Source organism: Sciurus carolinensis, chromosome 16 (genome assembly GCF_902686445.1).
Source record: "Sciurus carolinensis chromosome 16, mSciCar1.2, whole genome shotgun sequence".
NCBI lineage: Eukaryota > Metazoa > Chordata > Mammalia > Rodentia > Sciuridae > Sciurus > Sciurus carolinensis.
Window position 1 is genome coordinate 1,175,254 of NC_062228.1, and position 22,009 is coordinate 1,197,262.

General features: G+C 64.8%; 1 protein-coding gene across 3 annotated transcripts in view; it reads right to left on the reverse strand.

The window, feature by feature from the left end:
• Zfpm1 (zinc finger protein, FOG family member 1) overlaps window positions 1-19,927 on the reverse strand; it is a 52,454-nt gene extending 32,527 nt beyond the window's left edge. For all 3 annotated transcript variants that reach the window (XM_047530122.1, XM_047530120.1, XM_047530121.1), the window contains exon 1: window positions 19,542-19,927. In XM_047530122.1, the coding sequence (XP_047386078.1) occupies window positions 19,542-19,581 (40 nt within the window). In that variant the 5' untranslated portion in view covers window positions 19,582-19,927. The remainder of the gene's footprint in view (window positions 1-19,541) is intronic.
• Between the last annotated feature and the right edge of the window lie 2,082 nt (window positions 19,928-22,009).

A 22,009-nucleotide genomic window follows, 5' to 3' on the forward strand; every position in this document is an offset into this window, starting at 1 on the left:
GATTCCACTCTCATTGTAGGTAGACGCAGAGATCGAGCCAAGTCTCCACTTTCCTGCGTCCTGCTGACCTCTGAGGGTCAGCCATGTTCTGGGGTGAGGGGACACACCCTGGGACTTCCAGGTGGCATGGAGACAAGCTGGAAGCAGCAGCCAATCCAGGGACACCAACAGGGAAGGCAGGGAGGAGGGGGTGAGGAGGGCCTGCTGCGGCAGACCCCTGCAGGCCCGTCGAGGGCGGGCGGGCCAGCTGCCCGCGTCCAGGCTGAGGGGCAGGTCCTGGCAAGCTGACCACGGAGGCCACGGAGGGAGAGCACCCTCATCCTGGGGCAGCAGGGAGCCAGGGCGGGTCTCAGGCAGAGCACAGCAGGACTGATGTCCCAGATGCAGACCTCTGGACCCACGAGGCTCAGCCTCTGGGGACATCTTGGAGCTGTTACTGGAAACCTGTCATCGATGTGCCCACAGGGTGCCTGGGTGGACTGTGGGCACACCCCAGAAGGGTGTACCTGTGCCCTGGAATAGGTGGGGGTCTGGCGCCGGTGGCCTCCCCCAAGCAGTGCTGCAGTGGAGGCCAGCAGGCCAGCCTTGGGGGACACGTCCTTCATGAGGCCAGATGGCTCTTGCCTGGCCTCAGTGGGTGGCCCCTTTGCCCAGGCCCTGGCAGAAGCCCCGCGTCCCCGCCAGGGCTGCGATCCGCCTGTGCACGGTCGTGGGACCTCAGGGACGCTGGGGAGCCAAGCAGTGGGCGGGCGGCTGGGGGCATGCGCCAGTCACCCCCAGCCCCGCACAGCCCCAGGAAGGCAGCCCACGCGGTGCCCACCCACGTGGGCCTCAGGTGCTGGGGGCCCGAGCGTGCAGGGTCTCCACTCGGGGAGAACAAAGGGCCAGCTCTGCACAAAGCCAGGAGATGAGCGTGGTGAGGAGGCGGCCAGCGCGGGGGTTCATCCCGATGCGCTGATTCGGTTCCAGCACAATTAGAAGAGCTGATAACGCGGGAGACGGCGGCCCACCAGCAGGCTGAGCCCACAGAGGGCTGGGGCGTGGCGAATCCCACCCCACGGCCACCTCGGCCTCCTGGGAGCCTGCGACCTGTGTCTGCTAGGGTCCCAGCTGGCACTCCCTCCCAGACACACCTGGGGGCCACGAGAGCTGTCCAGGTGGCCAGGGTATCTGCTCACCACAGCTGGACACTGCTGCCCCACCAGATGCCCTGTGCTAGGTAAGAGCCCCTGTCCCTCTGGGGAGCTCTGCTCTACCCAGAGACCCCAACAGCTGGGCCAGGCTAACCCACAGCCAGGCAGGTGGACAGATGCATATTGTGTCCTTGCTCTGTGACCTCGGGCAAGTTACTGCACCTCTCTGTCTCCTTGGTCTCCTTGGCTACAAATGGAAGCCACTGCAGCTACACCTTGCAGGATGAATGTGCTCTCACCTGCACATCACGTTGCTCAGGTGCCCAGGGTAGGGGCTTCTCAAACACCAGTTGGCACTACTGCAGCACACTGCCCCCTGGGGCTGGGGGAGGGGCACGCGCTGTTACTCGGCACCACTTCCCAAACGCTCTCCCTTAACCTGTGGCCCCTGCAGCCCAGGGAGGTCTCCCTCCAGTCTCCACCTCAGATGGGGAAACCAAGGCACAGAGGTTTGGCGGGACAGATCTCGGCATGTATGGGGAGGCAGGAAAGGTGTGGAGGGTCAGAGAGGGTGATGGAGGCGTGGTGGCGGGGGACACCTGGTACGGCAGGGAGGGGTGGAGGTGGCGGGATCCCCAGCCAGTCATGACCCAGTCCCGCCCCTCAAGAACGTCCCAACCCCAGAGGGGAGCTGTCACACCCATATCACCTCGAGGGACCCGAGGCCCAGCAAGGTGACCGACATGCTCGTGGTCCCTGGGGAGGCCGGGAATGTGGGGCACAGCTTCAGGACTGTCCCCAACACCCCCATCCTCAGCGCTGCCTGGGGCCACACCCCCTCGCCCCAAGTGCCACCCGCCAGCAAGGCAGACGCTGACCTCATTGCCCGGCTGGGGCCCAAGGCCACACACCTGCCCAGGGGCACCCAGGGGCCACGACGGCAGTCACCAGCAGCTGGGGCGGCTGGGCGCGGCCCCCGTGGTGCCCCGAGCCCCTCGGTTATCACAGTGAGCAGACACCCGAGCGCCCATCCGTCCCCTGCTCATTAAGCCGGACGCTGAAATGGAAATGGAAACATAATAGCTATTTGATTGGGGTGAGATATTTTGCATATTGGCTCAGCGCTGATAGCGGAATTTCATCAACTCCCTGTTTTCATGCTTTAAAACTGAATTAAGGAGACAGCTCGTACGGCGGGCTCCTCTCCACTCCCCTCAGGTCCCACGCTGGCCCCGTGACACAGCCCCTCCTGGCCTCGAGGGCCGTATGCTGGGGGCCTTCAAGCTGAAGCTAGTCACTGAGGGGCCCGCGGTGCCCGGACTGTGGCCGGGGGCCTGGACAGGGTGACCCAGGCTCCCAGGGGAGTCCCCAGTCCCTCCTGGCTGTGAGGGGTAGGCAAGCCCCCTGAAACTGCACTATTGGCCCGGGTAGTTGTGAGAACCAGGGCAGGGTCAGGAGCACTCCGTGGGGCCTGGGGCCCCATGGCCTGGGCCCAGAGCGCCTGCCAGGCCAGCCCCCCCTGGGAGGTGCGTCCAGCGCCCCTTGTCTTCCTCTTACCCCGCAGGACACAGAGGTGGCAGAGCCTGGAGCCGGGAGAGTGGGCAGAGCTGCGGGGTGGCCCACGCTGGCCAACCTCCCCTGGCTCTGTGCTCAGCCACCCCTTCCTTTGTCCCCCCAGAGCCCCTGGCCATCACTCTAGCCCTTGACGCTCCCTGAGCTGCAGCGGCCGACGAGCTGGCACTGACCAACACCAGCCCCCAGAAACCCAGAGTGTGAGGCACGGCCAGCAGGAACGGGCTCCACGAGAGGCTTCCCGGCTGAGGCGGCCCGTGAGGAGCCATCTGGTGGGGCCTGCTCCCCAGTGCAGCTGGGGACAGGCTTCCGGGCAGCGGGCACCCCTCCCCAAGCCCAGCTTCCTTGTGGAAAATTGGGCGGTATCAGTGGGTGGTCAAGGGCTGACGTCAGTGCACCAAGAGGACCAGGGTGCCGGGCTCTCAGGACGGCGCCTCCCCTCTGGCTAGAGGAGGGCTCGGGCACAAGGTGGAGGCTGCGGACTGAGGAGGGCAGTGGAGGCGGAGGAAAAGACCCTGCGCCAGCTGGCCCAAGGCCTGGCTCCTTGCCTGCTGGCCCTGGGCGGCAGGTGGGCGGGAAGGGCACGACACTGCCAGGAGGGAGACCCTGGCCTCTGGGCAGCACAGAGCAGTCAGATAAGGCCTGATAACAGCAAGAAAATAGCAACAGATCCAGACTTTCCCACTGCTGGGCAGCGGGGAGCTCGGGCCACGGTGGGGCCAGAAAGGCGACAGGACAGCCCTGCCCTCTGAGGGGTTGCACAGTTGGGAGCTCAGGGTGACCAGGACCCAGCTGGGCTTGGGGACTGTGACCAGTCATCCCAGGAGCCCTGTGCTCCCCAGGAAGAACCTGGGAGTTGGTGTAAAGTGCAACCTCTTGGCCAGAGGTGGACACATGACTGGCAGAGTGGCCTCTCCCCAGGCCCACCTGGCAAGGAGGCCTCTGATGACAGGCAGGAAACGCAGCAGCCGGTGCCCGTGCTGCAGGGCGAGCCGGCCCTCAGGAGCCGACGCCTAGCCCACATGCCACTCCAGTGGCGGCTCAGCAGACGCCCAGGGCCAAAGCAGATGGCCGGGAGCAGACTCAGGAGCACTGGGCAAGCCTTCGGGGCCAGCCGGCTGCCTCAGGGCACTCCAGGCCCGCATTCCCAGCAGGAAGTTTGCTTGGCAGGCGCCCCAGGGGCTGGGCTTCCTCAGTGGGGTCTGCTCACACCTACCCTCACCCCGAATGTGGCTCTCAGCAAGTGCCCCACCCCACGTGCCTCCCCGCGGGGCATTTGTCACTGCTGCCTAAACCAGCATCCCCAGGATAACAGCCAACCTCCTTCCCACTGTCACCGTCTGCCTGGCTAAAGCCGTCCTCCCTCGGAATCTGCTCCATGGCCCAGCTGGGTCCCCATGGTCTGTCCTCAAGGGCCCTAGCTCAGCTCAGCCAGCACAGCCTCCCTGGGCCCAGCAAAGAGCTAGGTAAGCCCAAGACAGAGGAGTGGCAACCCCATTGCAGAACCAGCCCTGGCAAGCCAGGGCCACACCTGAGCCCATCACCACTGAGCTGTGTGCCTGGGCAAGGGAGCCAAGGCCAATCAGCTGGACCCTCTCTAGAGAGCTTCGCCGCAGATGGTTCTCGCGTGCCCTGTGCGACAGGGAGCTCACTGCTCCATCTGGGCGGCAGATGTCTGAGCCTGAGTCCTTCTGCCTGGAGTCTTGTTCTCTCGGGTGGTTAGGGCCCCCTTGTGCAGTGGGCAGCTACTGTTGGGGGTGAGCTCCTGAAGGGCCAGACCTGGTGGGCTTGGCCTCAGCTTAGCCGGTACTGGAGGTGCAGCCCTGGGCATCAGCCAGGCTTGGAGGGTGCTCTGGGCCATCCTGGGGCAACTCTGGCAAGATCTCAAATGCTCAGGCAAATCCAAGCAGGGCCCTGACTCTGAACCCCAGGATCCACATTCCACTCATCGTGAGCCGCTGCGACGGACACGCACAGTGTTCTACTGAGATATAATTCACCCGCAGTGAGATGCAGGCAGGACTGCTGGCTGAAGAACGGGCACGGCAGTAAGAGGCAACCCGGGAGAACACAGGGTGCCACCTTGCTCACTCCCATGCAGAGCGGCACACGCCAGCCACCGAGTCCGAGCAAGCCAGTGGAAGTCTTTAAACATCTCCTGCCTTTCTTTGCTGATTCTCGCTGACTCTGGATCTGACCGAAGCCCACGGTGCCCTGTGCACGTGGTGGCCCATGGTCTCCCACCCTGCCTGTGCGTGAGTTGTTCCAGGGACTCTCTCCTTCTTCTCTGGGCACTCCCTCCATGCCCACTTCAACTCCTTCTGGGAGATGAGCTTGGAACTAAAGGGTGGCAGTCAGTGAGTTGAACTGCCCTGGGACAGGGTCGCACAGGGTTTCTGGGGGGCCCTTCCTCCAGGGCCTCTCCTGCTCTGGAGTGGTCATCCTACCACAGGGCTCTGGCTCTCAGGCAACTCACCCAGGGCATCCTACTTTGCAGACAGGGAAACGCAGGAGCCTGCTCCAGGCCTCTCAGCCTGCTCGCCCTGCCCTGCCCCGAAGGGGTCCTCCCTCAGCCCATCAGAGACCCGCCCAGGCTGTGGCTCACGCATCTGGCAAATGGGTCAGCAGCCTTGCAGAACTGCCTGCCCTGCAGAGGGGCCAGCAAGGCCCTGAGCTCAGGAAGGCCCTGCAGGGCCATTCCCAGGGGCAGCAGGCTGAGGTGAGCAGACGGGTCCAGCCCAGATGGGGTGGGGACATGGACCTCAGCACCACATGGGCAGCGCTGCGTGCAGGATGAAAAGCGGGTGGCGTGGGGGCTTCCTGGAGGAGGTGGCATTCAAGCTGTGGCTGAGAAAAGCCCAGGAGGGGTGTCCAGGCAGAGAGCAGGGCCAGGGCCTGCCCTGAGGTGGGAAAAAGCAGAGTGGGCTGGGGAGGCGTGGGGGGGTCTGGGAGGGAGTCGGGGTTCATTCTCCCAGCAGCACGCGGCACCTCCAGGCAGCCCGGCTCCAGGCTCCAGGCCACCTCCATGAGCCCCTTCAGGACCCACCCCTGCCCTGAGCATGCCCTCTCTCAGGCCAGGGCCAGTGGCTGGGTGGGGCTGGGCTGAGCAAGGCGAGCTGAGGAGGGCAGGGCTGGGTCTGAGGACGCCCAGCCCAGCCGCTGACGGGGGGACGGGCTTCAGCGCAGCTGCGGCCGCCAAGTCCACATCCCCTCGCGCGGCCTGTGCTTACTCAACATTCATCACGCTGCACTCGGAAACTTTATCAACGCTAGAGGTTGGCGCCATCTCTGGGCCTGGCCGCTCCGGCCTCCGATGGGCCTGATAGCCGCTGATAGATTACACGAGATTGTTTCACTCCGGAGAACCGATTAGGACGCCGGGGGGCGGGCCCAGTCGGCCGCGTGGGAGCCGCAGCCCGGGGCTGTTGACGCACTTGGGAAAGTGTGGCCCTGACCAGCATGTGGCTGGCCCGGCCACCGGCCAGGCAGGAGTGGCCGAGGCCACACAGGGCATGAGCTTCAGCTTGAGCGAGAGAGAAAGAAAGGGGCGGCTGAGACAGGAGCCGGAGGTTGCAGTGGGGTCCGGGTGGGGCGTGCCTGAGCCCTGCCTTGCAAGGCCTGGGTCCCTCCACACCACACTGTCCGCTCCTCGGGTTGGCTTGGAGGCTCTTCTGGCTTCCTTTTGCCATCTGTTCACTTTGCCTCCAGGGACAGGGACAGAGATGATCTGGAGGTCAACCGGGGAGCCACTTCTGGGGAGCCAACTGTGTGTCCTGCATTGTCCTGGGGCAGCGAGAGCAGCCCAAGCGGGGCTGGCCCCTGTGGCCTGGCGGGAGCACCCACTCCTCTGGTGGGGACCTGGGCCAGAGGTGAGGGGCCTCGGCCAGTTACACCGAGCCTGGTCTGACGCCCCCGCCGCTCCCTGGCTCAGCCCCGCCCTCCAGCACGGTTCTCCACTTCTGTATACTGAAGAACGCCCGTGGCCGAGGCTGAATGCCGGAGCCCGCGGGTGGTGTGGAGAGCCATGGGGTCTCTGGCCATGAGGGGCCAGCTTCTGAGATAAGACACACCAAGGAGGTCAGAGTGGACTTAGAACAGGATGCAGAGTCCCGTAAAGTCTCCACAGCCATGATCTCCTCACATGCAAGTCTTTGGAAATGGGAACTCAGGAAGACCTCAGGTTTCTCAAGTATGGCCACAGAGAAAGGAACCCAGGAGAACCTGCTGGCTCACCCTCAGGTGTAAATGGAAACCAAGGCCCAGCGAAGGGAAGGGGCTCAGAAACCATTCTGGGAGGCAGAATAGACCCCCTTCCCATTTTATAGATGCATAAACTGAGGCTTGGCAAATGGGCACTCTATGCCCATGTCCCAACCTAGGGCCAAGTTAGGTTCTGCATGAAAGTTACAGTTGGCGGGCTCTGGGGAACAGCATGCACCAGGTTTGTAGGGAGTCCAGTTACCAGGGTGGGCAAAGGGAGCTGGCTGGCTCTGGCTGTCCCTACCCAGGCGAGGAGCTCAGTGCTCCCAACTGGCAGTCAGTTGTCAGCACTGATCTTGGGTCCTCCGTGTCCTGATCCCCCTAATTCAGGCTGTGAGGGTCTGGCGGTTCTGATACTGTGCCAGGCAAATGGCTGGCCCTGGCAGTGAGGCCTTGAAAAAGCCGAGTCTGGGGGCACCCCCTCCAAGGTCAGGGCCTAGGGTGGGCACAGTGTCCCCAACTTTAGGGGAGGGCCCGTCCTCTATGGAGGCCCATCCCATCCACAGCAGCTCAGCCAATCACTGGGTCTCGCTCCTGCTCATTTGCATGCACCATTTCTATTGGCTGCCAGCAGGTGGGTGAGAACCGAGGCCGTGGGGGCCATGGGGGTCCTAGTCTGAGGGGCGTGGCTGCAGCAGGGGGCGGGGCTCCATGCCCCCGGCCACCTGGCTGGATGGAGCCTGCCACTGGAACTCAACCGGGGCTCGGGGTCAGCCGCAGCTGCCCAGGGGTGTGTCTGGGAAGTGCTGGGTTCTGGGTGACCTTCCCCAGGTCCCAGTCTTAGGCAGGAAAGGGCTGCTTGGGGAGCAGTGTTCTAGGGCAGCTGCGCCCAGCCCGACCTGGGCCCTATTCCAAGACTCGCCTTCCCCTCCCAGCAGGGCCTTCTAGGCATCTCCAGCTGCCGTGGTCAGGGCTTCCTCTGCAAGGCCAGGGTGGCGGTGCTGGTGAGGACACTTCCACGTGCACCTTCCCTCTGGATGGTGGCACCGTCTCCGGGCTCCGAGCGGCAGTGGGCCCGTGGGTGTGTGCGAGTGTGTGCTCGCCTTTGTTCCTGGCATTTTGGTGGGGCGAGATAAGGGGAAACAGAACCGCTCGGAGGCGCAGGAGATAGATAAGCGATAGCGACTCCGCGCCGCAGCGCTATCGCGCTTTCCATCGGTTCCCTTTTCTTTCTTTCTTGTTGGGGGCCGGGTAGGGTGGAACACCCCGCCCCACCCCCGAGGCTGTGGAACTGGGGTGGGGGACTAGCCTTAGGTCCCAGCCAGAAAGGGCACTGGTCAGCCAGTTCCTTCCTGTGGCTCCCAGCACCTGCCCTCAGCTCCTGACTGGGAGAGAGGGTCCCAGGCAGCCGGGGGGCAGGGTCTCGAGGCCACCAAGAGCAGTAGCAGTGCTTCATCTGGCCTGCTGGCAAGTACCCATGGACACTGCCCACCTTCTAGATGAGCGCAGCGAGGCCCAGAGAGTGGACTTGCTTGGCCAGGGCCACACAGCAAGGGCAGCTGAGGGGGTGGAAGCCTGCCTCTCTGGGCCTTGTCTTCTTGTCTAGAGAGCAGGGTTGAACTCCTGGAAGAAGCCCTGGGCAGGCCCAGCGCAGGGCTGGGGCTGGGGGCCACTGGAGATGGCGAGAGCCCAGAGGGACCCTGGCCCCGGGCCTGCAGGCAGATCTTAGCATCCTCAGCCCTGTTTCACGGATGTGCACACAGGCTCAGGACAGCTCGGCGTTCAAGAGCCAGAGTGACCGGCACTCGGGACCCCAGGCTCCCGCCCAAGCACCCCGGAGCCTCAGGCTCCCTGCGTGCCTCTGGAGACGCTGGTGACAAGGGGCATCCAAGGAGCGGACAAGGGGTCACCACAGGACAGGAGGAGCCCTGGGCCTCTGCAAAGCTTAGTGAGGTCATCTGCAAATGAAGCCACTTGCCAGAAACTGCAGGAAGAACTGCGGCCGGGTGGAGGATGAGCGGCCCTGCCAGGCGCCCGGGGTGCCACCCTGCTGCCAGGACGGCACAGGGCCGCAGCAGCCCCCGCCCCCATCACGCTTCAAAGGCTGCGCATGCTGGGATTGCGCGTGGCCATGGCGCAGCGAAGGGAACCCAGGCCAGCGGTGTGAAGTCACTTGCCCAGGGGCGGGATCTGAACTCTAGCCGCTCCATCCTGATTTATCCCCTTCCCCCAAACACACCCCAACTCACTGGAAGCAGCGAACTCCCCTTAGAATACAGACACAAAGCAAAATCGAGAGGACAGAAACCAGCTTTCTCACCAAAGGAGCCCCAAGAAATAGGCAGGCGTAGAGACACCGAGACACCGTATCTCCTCATTATTGAGGCCGTATCTCGCCCAGCCTTAGCCCCAGCTTCCGCTGCTCCTGGGACAGGGCTGTGTAGCTTTGAGCAGTCACTTTCCCTCTCTGTGCCTGGGCCTTTTTCCTTGAAATGGAGGGGGCAGGCCCAATAGGTGGGGGCCCATGGCTGCAAACACCCCAGAACCTCCAGCCAGACGGAGACCCAGGTCTGGAACAAGCCTATAAGTCAGAGTCCCTCCTGTTTCCTCCAGTGCTGTGTGAACTTGAGTTAGTTACTCAGCCTCTCTGAGTCTTGAATCATCAGAGGAGAAATGAGGATATAATCACTCTTCCCAGGGGTACAGGGAGGCCCTTATTCTACAAGGCAGGTCAAGCGTGAGGCTTGCATGCAGCAAGGACTCAATAAGGGGAGCTACTGATTATGGCAACCATCAGGGTTATATAACTGGGAGTCCTAGAGACACCCAGAAGTGTTGTGGGCCCCCATCCGGGCCTCCTGCCCCCAGGACCCCAGAGAATCTAGTTTTCCAAGAGTCACTGAAAAAATAAATCCAGAAAGGCCTGCTGGGAGCCCCAGGTGGTCCTGGGTAGCGCCTCACGGGGATAGGGGCTGGGCTCAGCCCGCCACCAGCCGGGAGCTGTCCTGCTGCCGGGCCTGTCTCTCCCCCGCGGTGGGTGCTGGGCCCCTGCCCCACTGCTGCTCGCCTGTCCCTCAGCAGGAGGATTAGCCACACGCCAGCCCTAATCGCCGCTAATCGCCCCATCAGCGCAGGATCTCGGATCAGCTGAAGGAGACGGGCTTCATCCAGACAGACGCGCGACGTACCTGAGTCCCGTCTGGGCGCTGACTGTCACCGATGGCAGCCAGGCCCAGCCGCCCAGGGGAGGGCGGGGGCGGTGGGAGCAGCCCCGGGGCCCGTGGGCTTCCGAGTGGGAAGGGGATGAGGTGGGATGGAGCGGCCGGAGTTCAGATCCTGCCCCAAACACAGCCAGGGCTCTGCCAGGGCCCTGACGCGGAGTGAGCGCCGCTGTACGGCAGCCACCACCCAGGGATGGGGACCGCAGGGACCGGAGCAGGCGAAGCCCCTGCCTGGTGCAGTGCACTGCTCAAAGACTGTGCCCACTTGACCAGTGACGACTGGGGCCGAGACGGCCCGGGGGCGAGGCCAGGCAGCCGGCTGCTGACCCCATCTGCCCACCACCAGGCTGCCAGGTGCACTGCAGCTGGTCAGCCCACAGTGCTGAGCCCGCAGCCTGGGCCACGGTGCCAAGTCCAGTGGTCTCGGCTGCTGCCCTCCCGAGCAGGGGCCTGCTCCAGGCCACCCCAGCCCTGCCTGCTGTGGGCCAGCTTGCCCGGCAGTCTCTGTACAGAGCCCACGGGTGCAGCCGGACACTGGCGGCTGCCCGCCGGGCGGGAGCACCGGCCAAGGGCTCCCTTGCGGGGTTCCGTCCCCCACCCTTCTCCCTACCTTCTTTTTCAAAAACATAATTTATCTGTGTATTATCAAGAAATCCAGACACTTTAATCAGTGAGCTATGAAGTCAGAATTTCCATTCTTATCTGCGGGAGGAGTGGAAATGGAGGAGATAGGCCGCTGGCTGGTGGGGAATGTTAATGGAGGGAGGCTGGGCCACTGGCCACCGAGACGCCCTATCTCCTCCATTATCGAGGCCGTATCTCGCCAACCATCTCGGCGCAGTAATGGGGACAGTTCAACTTTCCGAGTTATCACAGGAGCTGAAACCTGCGCCCGCCAGAGGCCCGGACAGGGAGACAGTGCGGGACCAGGCTTCAGCCGCACCGGGAGAGGGAACGGCCAGCAGGCCAGGGGCCGGTGCCCACAGACCAGGGGCCAACACAGGGAACGCTGGGCACCTCTGCCCCTGGGAGGCTGCGTGCATTCAGTGGCGCTGGGTGAGGACCTGCGGCTCAGAAGGGGAAACTGAGGTGGGGGCACCTCAGGATCCCGTGGCTGGGAGCCCCAGGCCCAGGAGGTGGGAGAAGGCAGGCCAGGCAGCGAGCTGCAGGTGGAGCGGGCTGTGGACACACCACCCCTTGCCTTGGCAGCAGGGCCCTGTCCCCAGGGGGCCCAGCCTGGGGAGCTGAACTACCAACAGTGATCTCCTGGGGACGGACATTCAAGGCCCGTAAATGGGACACCTCTAACCACGGGGAGAGGGAAGCCCCAAATCCACTGGTTCCAACACCCTGGCGATTAACACAGGGTCTCATCCCAGGACACCCGCTGGCCAGGGTCACGGTGCTGCCCAGGCAGGGCTGGCCCCACGGTGCCCCATGAAGCTGCAGCTCTGGTCTTTCTGCTGCAACCCCTGCCAGGGTGGGGGAAGGAACTCGCCCAAGGTCAGTGTTGAGACCACAGCCAGCCATGACCTGGAGCCCCAGGAGGCCTTAGTGTCCCAAGCCTGCGAAGGGCATCGCCAGGCCGCGCAGGGCACAGAGACAGCTCTCCCAGGAGCCACCCTGCAGCCCCCAGTCTGCTGCTCCCAAGGCAGGTGCAGTCTGACCTTTACACTCCCTGGCTTCCCTTCCCCTTGGGGACCTTCCTCGCAGCAGGCGGGAGCGAGGTCAGGTCTGTGCAGCCCTGGGCATGGTGTGGGCACAGGCTGGGCTCGGGCGTGCTCAGCGGGCCCGCGCCGTGCAGCCCAGGAGTCAGACTGAGTGGGAGGAGTCTGGGTGTGTCAGTGTGGGCTTCCCCGCTGTCACTGGGGCCTGGTGGCCTGACCCCAGAGGAGCCCAGGGGCAGCTGCCAGGCAGCCACAGGCTCTCCTGTGCGGGTGGAGTCTGCTGAGGCCTTCCCTCTCCCCAGCGGAGGAGCTTCACCTGGCCCTGGGCCTCCCCTCCTGCTCTCTGGGTCTGGCTTTTGGGGCGCAGGCTTGATAGAGAGAAGCGCCACCGACGGTGATGGGTCCAAGTGGCCAGGCGCGGGCTGGACGTCAGACCCAGGAGAACTGGAGAAGCAAGCCCGGGAGGCTGGCAGGTGCAGAGCCACGGGCCCAGCGGTCTGGGGGGAGAGGAGGCCCCTCGGCCCCTTCCCTGAGTGTGAACAGGCAGATGCACCCCAGCCTGCAGGCCATGTGTGCTGTGGCCTCCGCCACCCTCCCCACCAGCGAGCGGAACACCACTGACGCAGGGAGACGGAGGCTCGGGAGCCCGTGACCCGCATGAGGACCAGGTGCCCGCAGAGCCCATCGCGGGGTCCCCAAGGAAGCCCGATTTTGCAGAGACGGAGAGTCAGAGAAGCAAGGTCACTTCCCATAGGCAGAGTGGGACAGCTGCAACTCTAGAACAGAGCCTGTCCCCAACGTGGCCGCTCACAGGGAAGCTCCAGGAGGCACCACTTCAGAAACCCCACTGCGGCTGCTTCTCAGGAAGCAGCACACCCACCAGTGCTGGGTTTTGGGGACACAGGCCCCCAGCCTAGGAGCAGGGACAGGGCTCATGCAGACTAACTCTGGCCCTTGCTCCCCACTGACTCTGTTTCCACAGCAGGAACACCACTCTATGCTGTGTGAATCTGAGGCAGCCACCACCCTCTCTGATCCATTTCCTCAGATGCAGAATGGGTTCAGAACCCCAGTCTAAACAGCTGTCTGAAGAGTCACAGGAGGGATGGCAAACACGAGCCAGGAGCACTCAGCACGCTGGGCTGAGTCAGCTGGGGCCCTGCTCCCACTCCTGGGGTACCAGGGCGAACGTAGACTTCAAAGGGCTCGCAGAGTCTACACGGCGGCCCCTGTGCTGCCGGTGGGGAAGCTGAGGCCCAGAGAGGCCAGGGCCATCCGGGGAGGCCAGAGGAGTGCCTGGCGGCGGGGGAGGGGCTGCTTCTCTGCCCCACCAGCTCTGCCCAAGGTCAGCGCCACATCCCCGCCTGGCCAGTGTCTCCCAACCACTGCGGAGGAGGGAGAAGGGAGGGGGCCCGGGGCTGCAGAGGTCCAGGGACACTGGGGACCTCGCAGGGCGCTGAGTGGACTCCACCCAGAGACACCCCAACCCCGGGCCCCTGACCAGCTCCCACGTCGGGTGAATGATGGGGCCTCAGTTTCCTCACCTGAACGACAAGGACGCTGGGCAGGGAAAGCCCAGGCAGGAGCAGGCGGCCAGCGGTGGTGCAGGTGGGAGGAGGACCTGGGGCAGAGCCCCAGGCTCTGGCAGGACAGGAGCCTGGTGACGCTGCAGCAGGTGCCAGGTGCTCCCAGGGAGCTCCTGCCACACACCAGGGGGACAGCCTTGGCCGCAGGGTGGCAGCAGGGCCAGGCTGGGCTCCTGTCCCCGGAGGGCCCTGCGGTGCTCGCCTTGGCTCTGGAGGCCTCAGGGTGCAACCCAGGCCTGGGCGCAGGCACGACTGTGCTGGCCAGCGGGCGGGCAGAGGCTCTGGGCTGCGCAGGCCCCTCGCCAGCTCCAGCTCCTCAGCCCGCAGGGCTGGAGAAGCACGAGGCCCAGGCTCCCTTCCTAGGGTCTGCTCTGAGCAGTGCTGCTCACTAGGCACCGACTGTGTACCAGCCCTGCTGGAGCAGTGGACGGCCTTGGGGACAGACACGCTGTCCCCACGCTCAGGTGAGAGGCCCAGGCTGCAGTGGGGCTGATGGCAGCCCAGCCCCTGGGCCAGGAGGCGGGCCCGGGAGCCCCCGCCGTCCTGACCCTGTGTCTTCAATTCAGGGCATGTGCCCAGCCGGGCTGGGGCAGGGGCCAGCCCCAGGGTCCACTGGAGCCAGACCACCCCAGCTGCAGGGGCTGGTGCCTGTGTTTCTGCTCCGCCTCGGCTGGACCCTCCAGCTCTCAGGCAGCACCTGCTCGAGGCTCTGGGGCATTGGTGGTTCTCATTTGAGAAACGGGAGACTGGACTGAGGCATGCCCCTTGGTCCAAGAGCACACGGGGCAGGGAGGGCCACCACCCTGCTGCCACCTGGGCCCGGGTACACAGGGGGAGGAAGAGGAGGAGGGAGAGGAGGACAGGAGGGGGAGGGGGGAGGGCAGGAGGGGCGCAGAGGCAGGAGGGCAGGGGCTTCCCACAGACTCTCCCGACCCCGTGGGGACGGGTGCTGCCACTTCCCTGCTCCACAGACGGAAAGCTGAGACTTGGCAGGCCTTGCGGGCAGCCAGACCAGGACCTGGGCCCACATCCGTTTCGTGCTGAGCATCTATTTGGTCCCAGCAGGCCTCCAAGGTGGGATGGGACAGTCCCATCCCTGCCCTCAGGGAGCTCACAGGACCAAGTGGGCAGCGGGGGTCTGAGCCAGGAGGCCTGGGCAGGCACGCACAGTGGTCGTCGCACACGTCCATGCTGAGGAGCACCCTGCCAGACGTGAGGCAGGAGGGAGCCGAGTGCAGGGAGGAGACAGCGGACCTGGGCTTGAACCCCAGCCCCCAAGCTGGCTCCCCTGTGCACAGGGTCACAGCGCGGCTTGTGACCTGTGGGTAGCTGAGCTCCTGCCCCACCTTCACCTGCCCCCTAAGACACAGCCAAGGACAGGAGATGAGTGGAGTGGGTGGGGGTGCCAAGGTCACACAGCAGGGGCTCCTCCTGCAGGTGCTGTCCCCCGCTCCCAGCCCCTTGGGACAAGGCCAGGCCTCCTGAGGGGAAAGCCGTGATTTCTGGAGACAACACGCAGCTGTATCCTCAGTCTCCCCTTCTGTGAAATGGGGACAGAGCCTTCGGAACCTCCAGGAGACCAGGGCTATGGTGGGCAGGTGGGCAGGAGCCCGGCCAGGGCCTGAGTTTCTCCAGGATGGCCTCCAGGCAGGCCCAGGCCCAGGTCCACAGGGTTGGCGATACCCATCGGGGAGGCAACAGCTGCCTCTAGGAGGAGGGCTGTCGATGGCAGATAGGCCAGCCGGGAGTATTATTCACGAGCCCGTCAAGCCCCGGGAACGTCTGGTTGGCATAGAAACAGGAGATAAGGGGCACAATTAATGGCATCGCATTCCTCCTCCTTTCTTCCCCAACTGACCCACTTAAATCCCGGAGTGCTCAGTGCCATGCTGGGTCCTGGTGACCTCCAGGGAGGGGCCCCGGGCCAGAGGGACTGGGTCCCAGGCTCAGGCCCCGGTCAGGGCTGGGCGAGGCCCCCCAGGGGCCGTCCCGAGCAGTAACATCTCAGGAAGGGGCACAGTGGAGTCGAGAGGGCAGGTCAGAAAAGGCCCCGAGGTCCTCTGCGCCTCCTGCAGGCCCATTTCGCAGACGCAGAGACTGAGGCCTAGGGCTGCTGGAAGTGGAGAGGCAGCATGCCATTCAGGTCATGGTGGTTGAAAGAGGGGGCCAGGCTACCTTCACCCAGGTCTGGCTGGTCTTTCTCGGGAGAGAAACTTGGTTCTCTGTGCTGTTTCCCCAGATGCGCGGCAGAGGTAGGAACGGGACCCGCTGCAGCCATCGTTAGCATCGTGGGTATTCTCAAACCACAGGGTGAGCTGTCTGTCCTCTCGGGCCCAGGAATGCAGGATGGTCCACGGCCAGGAGCCAGGGCGAGGCCCCACAAGTGTCAGGGGATGGCGGTGTGGGCGCCAGCGTCCACTGGAATCCAGGAGTCCAGGTGCAGGACGTGGATGGCAGAGTCCTGCCCCACCTCAAACTCCTCTGCCACAGTCAGTGGCTCTGCACCCTCAGGACAGAGGACAACCTGGACGTCCAGTGCAGGCACACTGCAGTTGCTGCCCCAGGGTGGTGACGGGGCTGGGGGCAACAGGGGCAAGGCCAGTCCAGGGCAGGACTTACATGTGCTGACCCTGGAGTAGCAGACCCGGTTACGCCGTCTCTCAAAAAGGAAGTGAGGGCTGTGGAAGGGAAGGACCTGCCTGAGGTGGCCCGGCGTCAAGTGCAGCCAGGCCACCAAGCCCCTCCCCAAGTCGCTGGGCATGGTGAGGGGGTCCCTGGGTGCCTGACACTGAGCCTCATAAAACGTCACCGCCACCCATCCCACACGGCTGGCCGCGGTGGGCGTTGTGCTGCTGAGGAGAGCAGGCAGGTGGCTTTGAAGCGGAGTGCATCAGTCATCCTGTGGCAATTTGTTTAATCAAACTCTGCTGATGTGTGAGAACACCTCCCCTGCTGTGGGCTGGCAGGGAGCTGGGAGGGAGGGCCCAGGTCCCCGCACCTTCAGGAAGCCCCGTGCCGTCGGCCAGGTCCATTCGGTATGGGGGTCCACACTCCTCCCACCGAAAGGGCTTCTCCAGGTCTCTGATCTCAAGACCAGTCTTAGACTCCACCACGCTCCTGGCCTCCACCTCCACCCCACACAGGCCTCCCCTCCTCCCAGGCGTGCCCCTCAGCCCTCCACTCCATACAAAGAGCAGGGAACTGTCGGCACGTTTTCTAGAGCTGGAAACAGGTCAGTCTCATCTCTGGAAGGGCCCCCGTGGCTGGCCTCTCCTTTCCCTTCTGAGAAGCATCCCTGAACCCCCTCCTCGGGTCCCTGGCTCACTTATTCAGTCCCTATGAGAGGGTCCCCAGTGCTTGCACACAGCAAGTGCTCAATAAATACTTGCCCAGTCAAGGCAGATCAGGACAGACCATTCCCTGACCTGGGAGACTGGGAAAGGCAGCAAGCAGCACCCTGGGCTCCTCCCCAAGTGGGTCCAAGGAAACCACCTTGAGTTTTTCTTTAAGAAAACTCCTAGCAGGTTACACCTAAACTTGCCAGGAACCAACAACCCAACATGATTCAGGGGAAACCACCTCTTCTGCAGGTGACAAACCCTCTGGCCCACTACCGCCATCTAATAGGAATTAGGGGCGGGGTGTCCTCTCCCTCAGCTCCGGCCTGAGCAAAGTCAGTTTTCTTTCATTTTGATGGACTGTACCACCGGCCCAGGGGGAGGATCAACTTCTTGGCAATCAAGCCTGTTTGGGGAAAAGCTCCCCAGAAGGACCCCGCGCGGATGCCTGACGCCTGCTCCCCAACCCCCGTCCAGCCTCCCGGGCCCCCTCTGCCCCAGCCGCCACACCCCCGCGATGTTGTTGCCTCGAACCCAGCCGGGCCTGGTGGCCTTAGATAAGGCCTCTTATCGCTCTTGGCGATCGCCATCGAGCCGACCGGCCCACGCTTATCAGAGCTCACATCGACCCGGGCGGGAGGAAAGCTGCGCGGCCCGGGGCGCCGGGGGTCCTGAGCTGCGCCCTGCCCTGCTCACCCCGCCAGCGGCCCGGCCTATCGTGTCAGCCATCTGGCCGGCCAAGGCCGCGCTCCTGCCTCGCCCTCCCCCCGCTCCCACGTTTGAAGTTAATAAATGGAAGCGCCTATCGCGGCCGCCATCGGTTGCGCGCCTTATCAGCGCGGCACATCTATCTCCGCTCAGAACAAAAGGCGCACAGAGGCGCGGGCAGCTGCGCCCAGGCTTTGATGGGGGCACGGGGGGGGGGGGCGGCGGCCCGAAGCGCTCGGCCCCCTCCCCTCCACACCCTGCGCGGGGCCGCAGGTGAGGCCAGGGCAGCGGGCGCGCAGCTGCGAGGGCCGCACGCACAGCCGCGGGCAGAGGGCGGGCGGGCGCCGCCGCTTGGTGACAATCAGTGTTCTCATCTTAACGCGCTTAGATCTGCCAGGGGAGGAGGCGCCCTGGGCCGAAAGCTGCAGGGAGGGTCCCTGGGCCTGCCTCCCGGGTCCTGCCCAAGTCCTGGGCCGCGCTGAGGTGGGTCGCAGGGACTGACCCGCGCAGTCCCAGTCCCCAACGGGAGCGGCTCGCCGACCCAGCTGGGCCGGCGCTACTCTGCTCCCGCGGCCTTATCGGCGCTGGCGATCGGTTCCCAGCCTGCGATCTCCCTGCCGGAGTTATCTGCGTTTCTCATCACGCTGAGGCGCACTCACACACTCGCGCCGAAGGAGCAGAGGCTCAGGGGAGGAAGGGAAAAAGAAACCAGAGAACAGCGCAGATCGGGACCCGTGGGTGGTTTAATACTTGAGTTGACATGATGGAAGGCGACTTTCGGAAAACAGGTCCCGCTTGCATTTGGGGAGTCGGGTTACGGGAACCCGGATTCGCGCTCGAGGGCCCCTTTCCTAGACCACAGCAGTGGAGACGCTCCCACAGGCTAGGGCACTGGGTCCTGGTGGCAGCGGTCCTGTGGGCACAGAAGGCAGTGTCCATGCGCGCGGAGCTGGGCAGCCAGCCGGACCCTCCTCTCACCACCGGCTGGCCCGGATGACCAGCTGTCTGGCCAGTGGGAGGCGCTGGGGGAGGAAGCCGCGCGCCGCGCCTGGGCCCTGGCCGCAGAGGCGCGAAGTTATTATTGGTGTGGTGTGGGGTGGGGAGGGGCGCTTCCTGTGCGCTGGCTGGCTCCTGGAGTCGCGAAGAGGTCCCGCGGCAGCCCAGTGGTCCAGAGAGCGCAAGACGCCTTATCACGCCGCCACGGGTAAAGTGGACGTGCAGTGGCCCCTCAACCCGGAGGGTGCCCCGCACCTGAGAGAAACTTGGACGCGCGCAGGGGCAACGCCAGAGGCCTGAGTCCCCAGAGCTCCTTCATTGACTCAGGGCAGCCCCCTCAGGCCGGGTGTGTGTAGGTGCCCACCGGCACACAAGGGCACTGTTTGCTGCCTGGGCAGGGACACTTGTAGGGGCAGACTTGTCCCCAGGCAGGCAGAGCTAGGGTTCAAACCCCCAGCGCGGGGGGGGGGGGTCTGGGTAGCTAGAGCCGAGCGCTTAGGCTGCTGCGGCAGCTGCACACCCCCCTCCCCCAGCCATGCGGCTCTGCGGCCAGCACTCGCGGGAGGCGCCGCCTGGTCCCCGCCACTTCTTTACGCCGTTCCTCGCAGCCCCAGGTGCCCCCTCTCGCTCCCTGGTCTCTCTTTCTCCCTCTAGATACAAAGCCTGGGAGAGTCAAGCGCGAGAGATAAGATCACAATTTCAGCCCGTCCCGACAGAGTGATCTTATCAGGATGGGACTTGCAGAATGGAATATTTTAAACTTTATCTGAGCCCAGATCGGGGCCGCCCTATCGCCGCACCATCTCGGAGATGCGGGGGAGGGGCAGGCCGCGCGGTGTCCGGGCCGCGCCCCCAACCACCCTCCTCCGGGTCCTCTGGGCAGTCACCCCCTCCTGGGCCGGACCCCCAGTGCCCAAGCCCAGACGCGGGGGCCCAGCCCGCCAGTGGAGATTAGATTACGGCGCGCTTGGCACACAGCGCGGGGGGCGAGGCGCAGGGTGAAGGTCGCCGCGCTCGCGGGCAGTGCCGGGATGGGCGGCCGCGCGGGGGTGGCGCTTGGCGGCGGGGCACTGGCGGGGGTCTGCGGGCGGAGGGGGACGGCGAGCAAAGTTTGACTTACGCTTGATCTGCCGGGGGTTGCTCTGTTTCCTCCTGGACATGTCTCCGGCGCCGCGCGCCCTCGCGGCGGCCGCCTCTAGCCCCTGACGGGCGGCGGCGGGCGGCGGGGGCGCGGCGGGGCCGCGGGGTCGCTCATGCCCCCGGTTCCCGGGTTCCACGGCCGCCCGGGCTCGTGCCCCCAGCCCGCCGCGCCCGGCTGGGAGCCGCTGGCGCCGCCGCGGAGGCCGAAGGCCACGGCCCTGCGCTCGGGCGCGCGGACTGCCCAGCGGGCGGGCGGCGGGCTGGTGCCGGCTCTTCGGCTCCCGCGCAGACACCGCCGCCGCCGCCCGGCTTTTCTCAATGGAACCTGCGGGCAGCAAGCGGCGAACCGGCGGCCACCGCGAGGGCGCTGCGGGAGGGCGGGCCGGCGCGGGGCGGGGCCAGCACGTAGCTGGCCGCTGGCCTCTTGCCCCGCCTCGCCCTGCCCCCGGCTCCGCAGCTCCGCCCCCGCTTGGTCAGTCCTTCCTCCAGAAGGCCCCGCCCCCTCCTGGCCAGCCTTCCCCACGCTGGCCCCGCCTCTGGCGCCGTGGTCCCGCCCTCCTGGCCAGTCCTTCGGCTCCTGGGCCCCGCCCCGAGGTCGGTTCCCCGTCCTACGTAGATCTCTAGCCTTTCCACTCCCCCTGGGTTTCTAAGACTATGTCCTCAGGTCACGCTGGGACTTGGCGACCTATTCCGTTCCTCGGCGCCAGCTCCGTCCCCAAACCAGACCCGACGTGAAGGTCCCTAGAGTCGAGACCGCCCCGCCCCCTCCACTCGGTAACCCCGCCCCATGGCCTTGGTCCCGCCCTGAATCTGGGACTCAGGGGCCTGTCCACTTGCGCAGTGGGCACGGCTAGCACGGGTCTGGAAGCCTGACACATTGACACCCACGTTTGTCTTGGGCCAGACTTGGAGTGTGGAGGGGTTCTGGCCCAGTAGGGGCTTCGGTCGAAGACTGCCTTGGAAGCGGCACGCGGCAGCAGTGACTCCCTGCGGTGCAGGTCTTCTTTACCTTAAAGGGAGCAGGAACCTGGGTTCTTCCCCCTTGGGTTTAGACCTGACCAGAAAGCAGGCAGGGTCGCGGAGGCCAGCAACCCCTGAACGCTGCCCCTGGGGCCTTCTTCTGTAGGCTCCCTTGCCCCTTCCTAGGAGGTGCCCAGCAGCGCCTTCCCGATTCCAACGGCAGGTTCGCAGATGAGGAACCCACTGTCTTGTTCTTTGGGATATGTCTCTGGGGTCCCAGAGGTGGCCCCACTTTCCAGTGAAGATACTGAATCTCAGGAACGCTCTGAACGTCCACAGATTAGAGGGTTATCCCCACTCCCAGAGAAACCACATTCTTTGCTTTTGTTATTCTTGGACTGCATTGGATGCCTGCCCCCTCCCCACATGCTCATAAGACAGGAGGGCGGGGTACAGGGTCTAACAGGAAGACTTTTCCAGGGAAGACACCCTGACGCCCTCCCGCAGGCAGACAGTCACCACATGGCACAGCAGTCTCCACCGTTGTCAAGTGCAGCGGCTTGCCTGGCCTGGGCGCTCTACCTGGAAGCCCCATCCCATCCCAGCTTCTGTTATGAAGGCCCCTCTTCTGCAAGAGGAGGGTATCCTCCTGCCCCAACCACCACCCCAAGGACACTGTGCAGGAGATGCAGAAGAGTTGCCAGTGGACAGGGCGCTGGGGTCCACCCCCTTGGATAGACAGAAACAGACTGAGGTCAGGAGCCCAGAAATCTGCAGACAGATGCTGGGCCTGTCTCTTGTTGCTGTCTGTGCAGGGCAGGGGTGACTGCCCTCCCATGGGTAGGGAGAGGGAGCCACGTCCTAGTGGTTCACTAAACCCAGGTCCCCCCAGCTAGGTAGAGCACTCCACCTAGCACTCCTCCCGCCTTCTCCCCAGGGGAAGGGACCTAGGAGCTGGGGGTGATGGAGGAGGCAGCTGGGAGGCCAGCACCTGTTGGGGTTGAGGCTGGGTGCACAGCATGAGGCATGAGCTGGAGCCTGTGGAGTAGCTAGAGATCTGTTGGGGTGGGTTCTGAGGCTCAGAGGAGGATGAGCCCAGGGGGTGGGTTAGTGGTGGCTGTCCAGGCTGCAGGAGAAGAGTGCCCTGTGTACCTGCGGCCCCTTCTTTGCCTGCCTGGTGGACTTCTTCCATCCCACATATGGATGGAAACCCTGAAGCCCTGAGGAGGGACACATCGCCCAGCACAGGGTGGGGGTCAGACCGGAGCCTGGTGACCCCTGCAGTGTGAAAGCACCGGCAGTGACAGCAGTGCTAGACCCGGGCAGCCTCCGCACCCCAGGGGCCTGTCCCACCTGGCCGCTCCCGGAGTGCTCTGCACTGTGCCCTCCTCTGCCTTGTGGGGAGCAGCCCCTGCCCAGGTGGGACAGGTGGAGCAGGTGGAGGGTGCTGAGGTGGCTGGGGGAGCCCGCCCACCACAGGCTCCCACT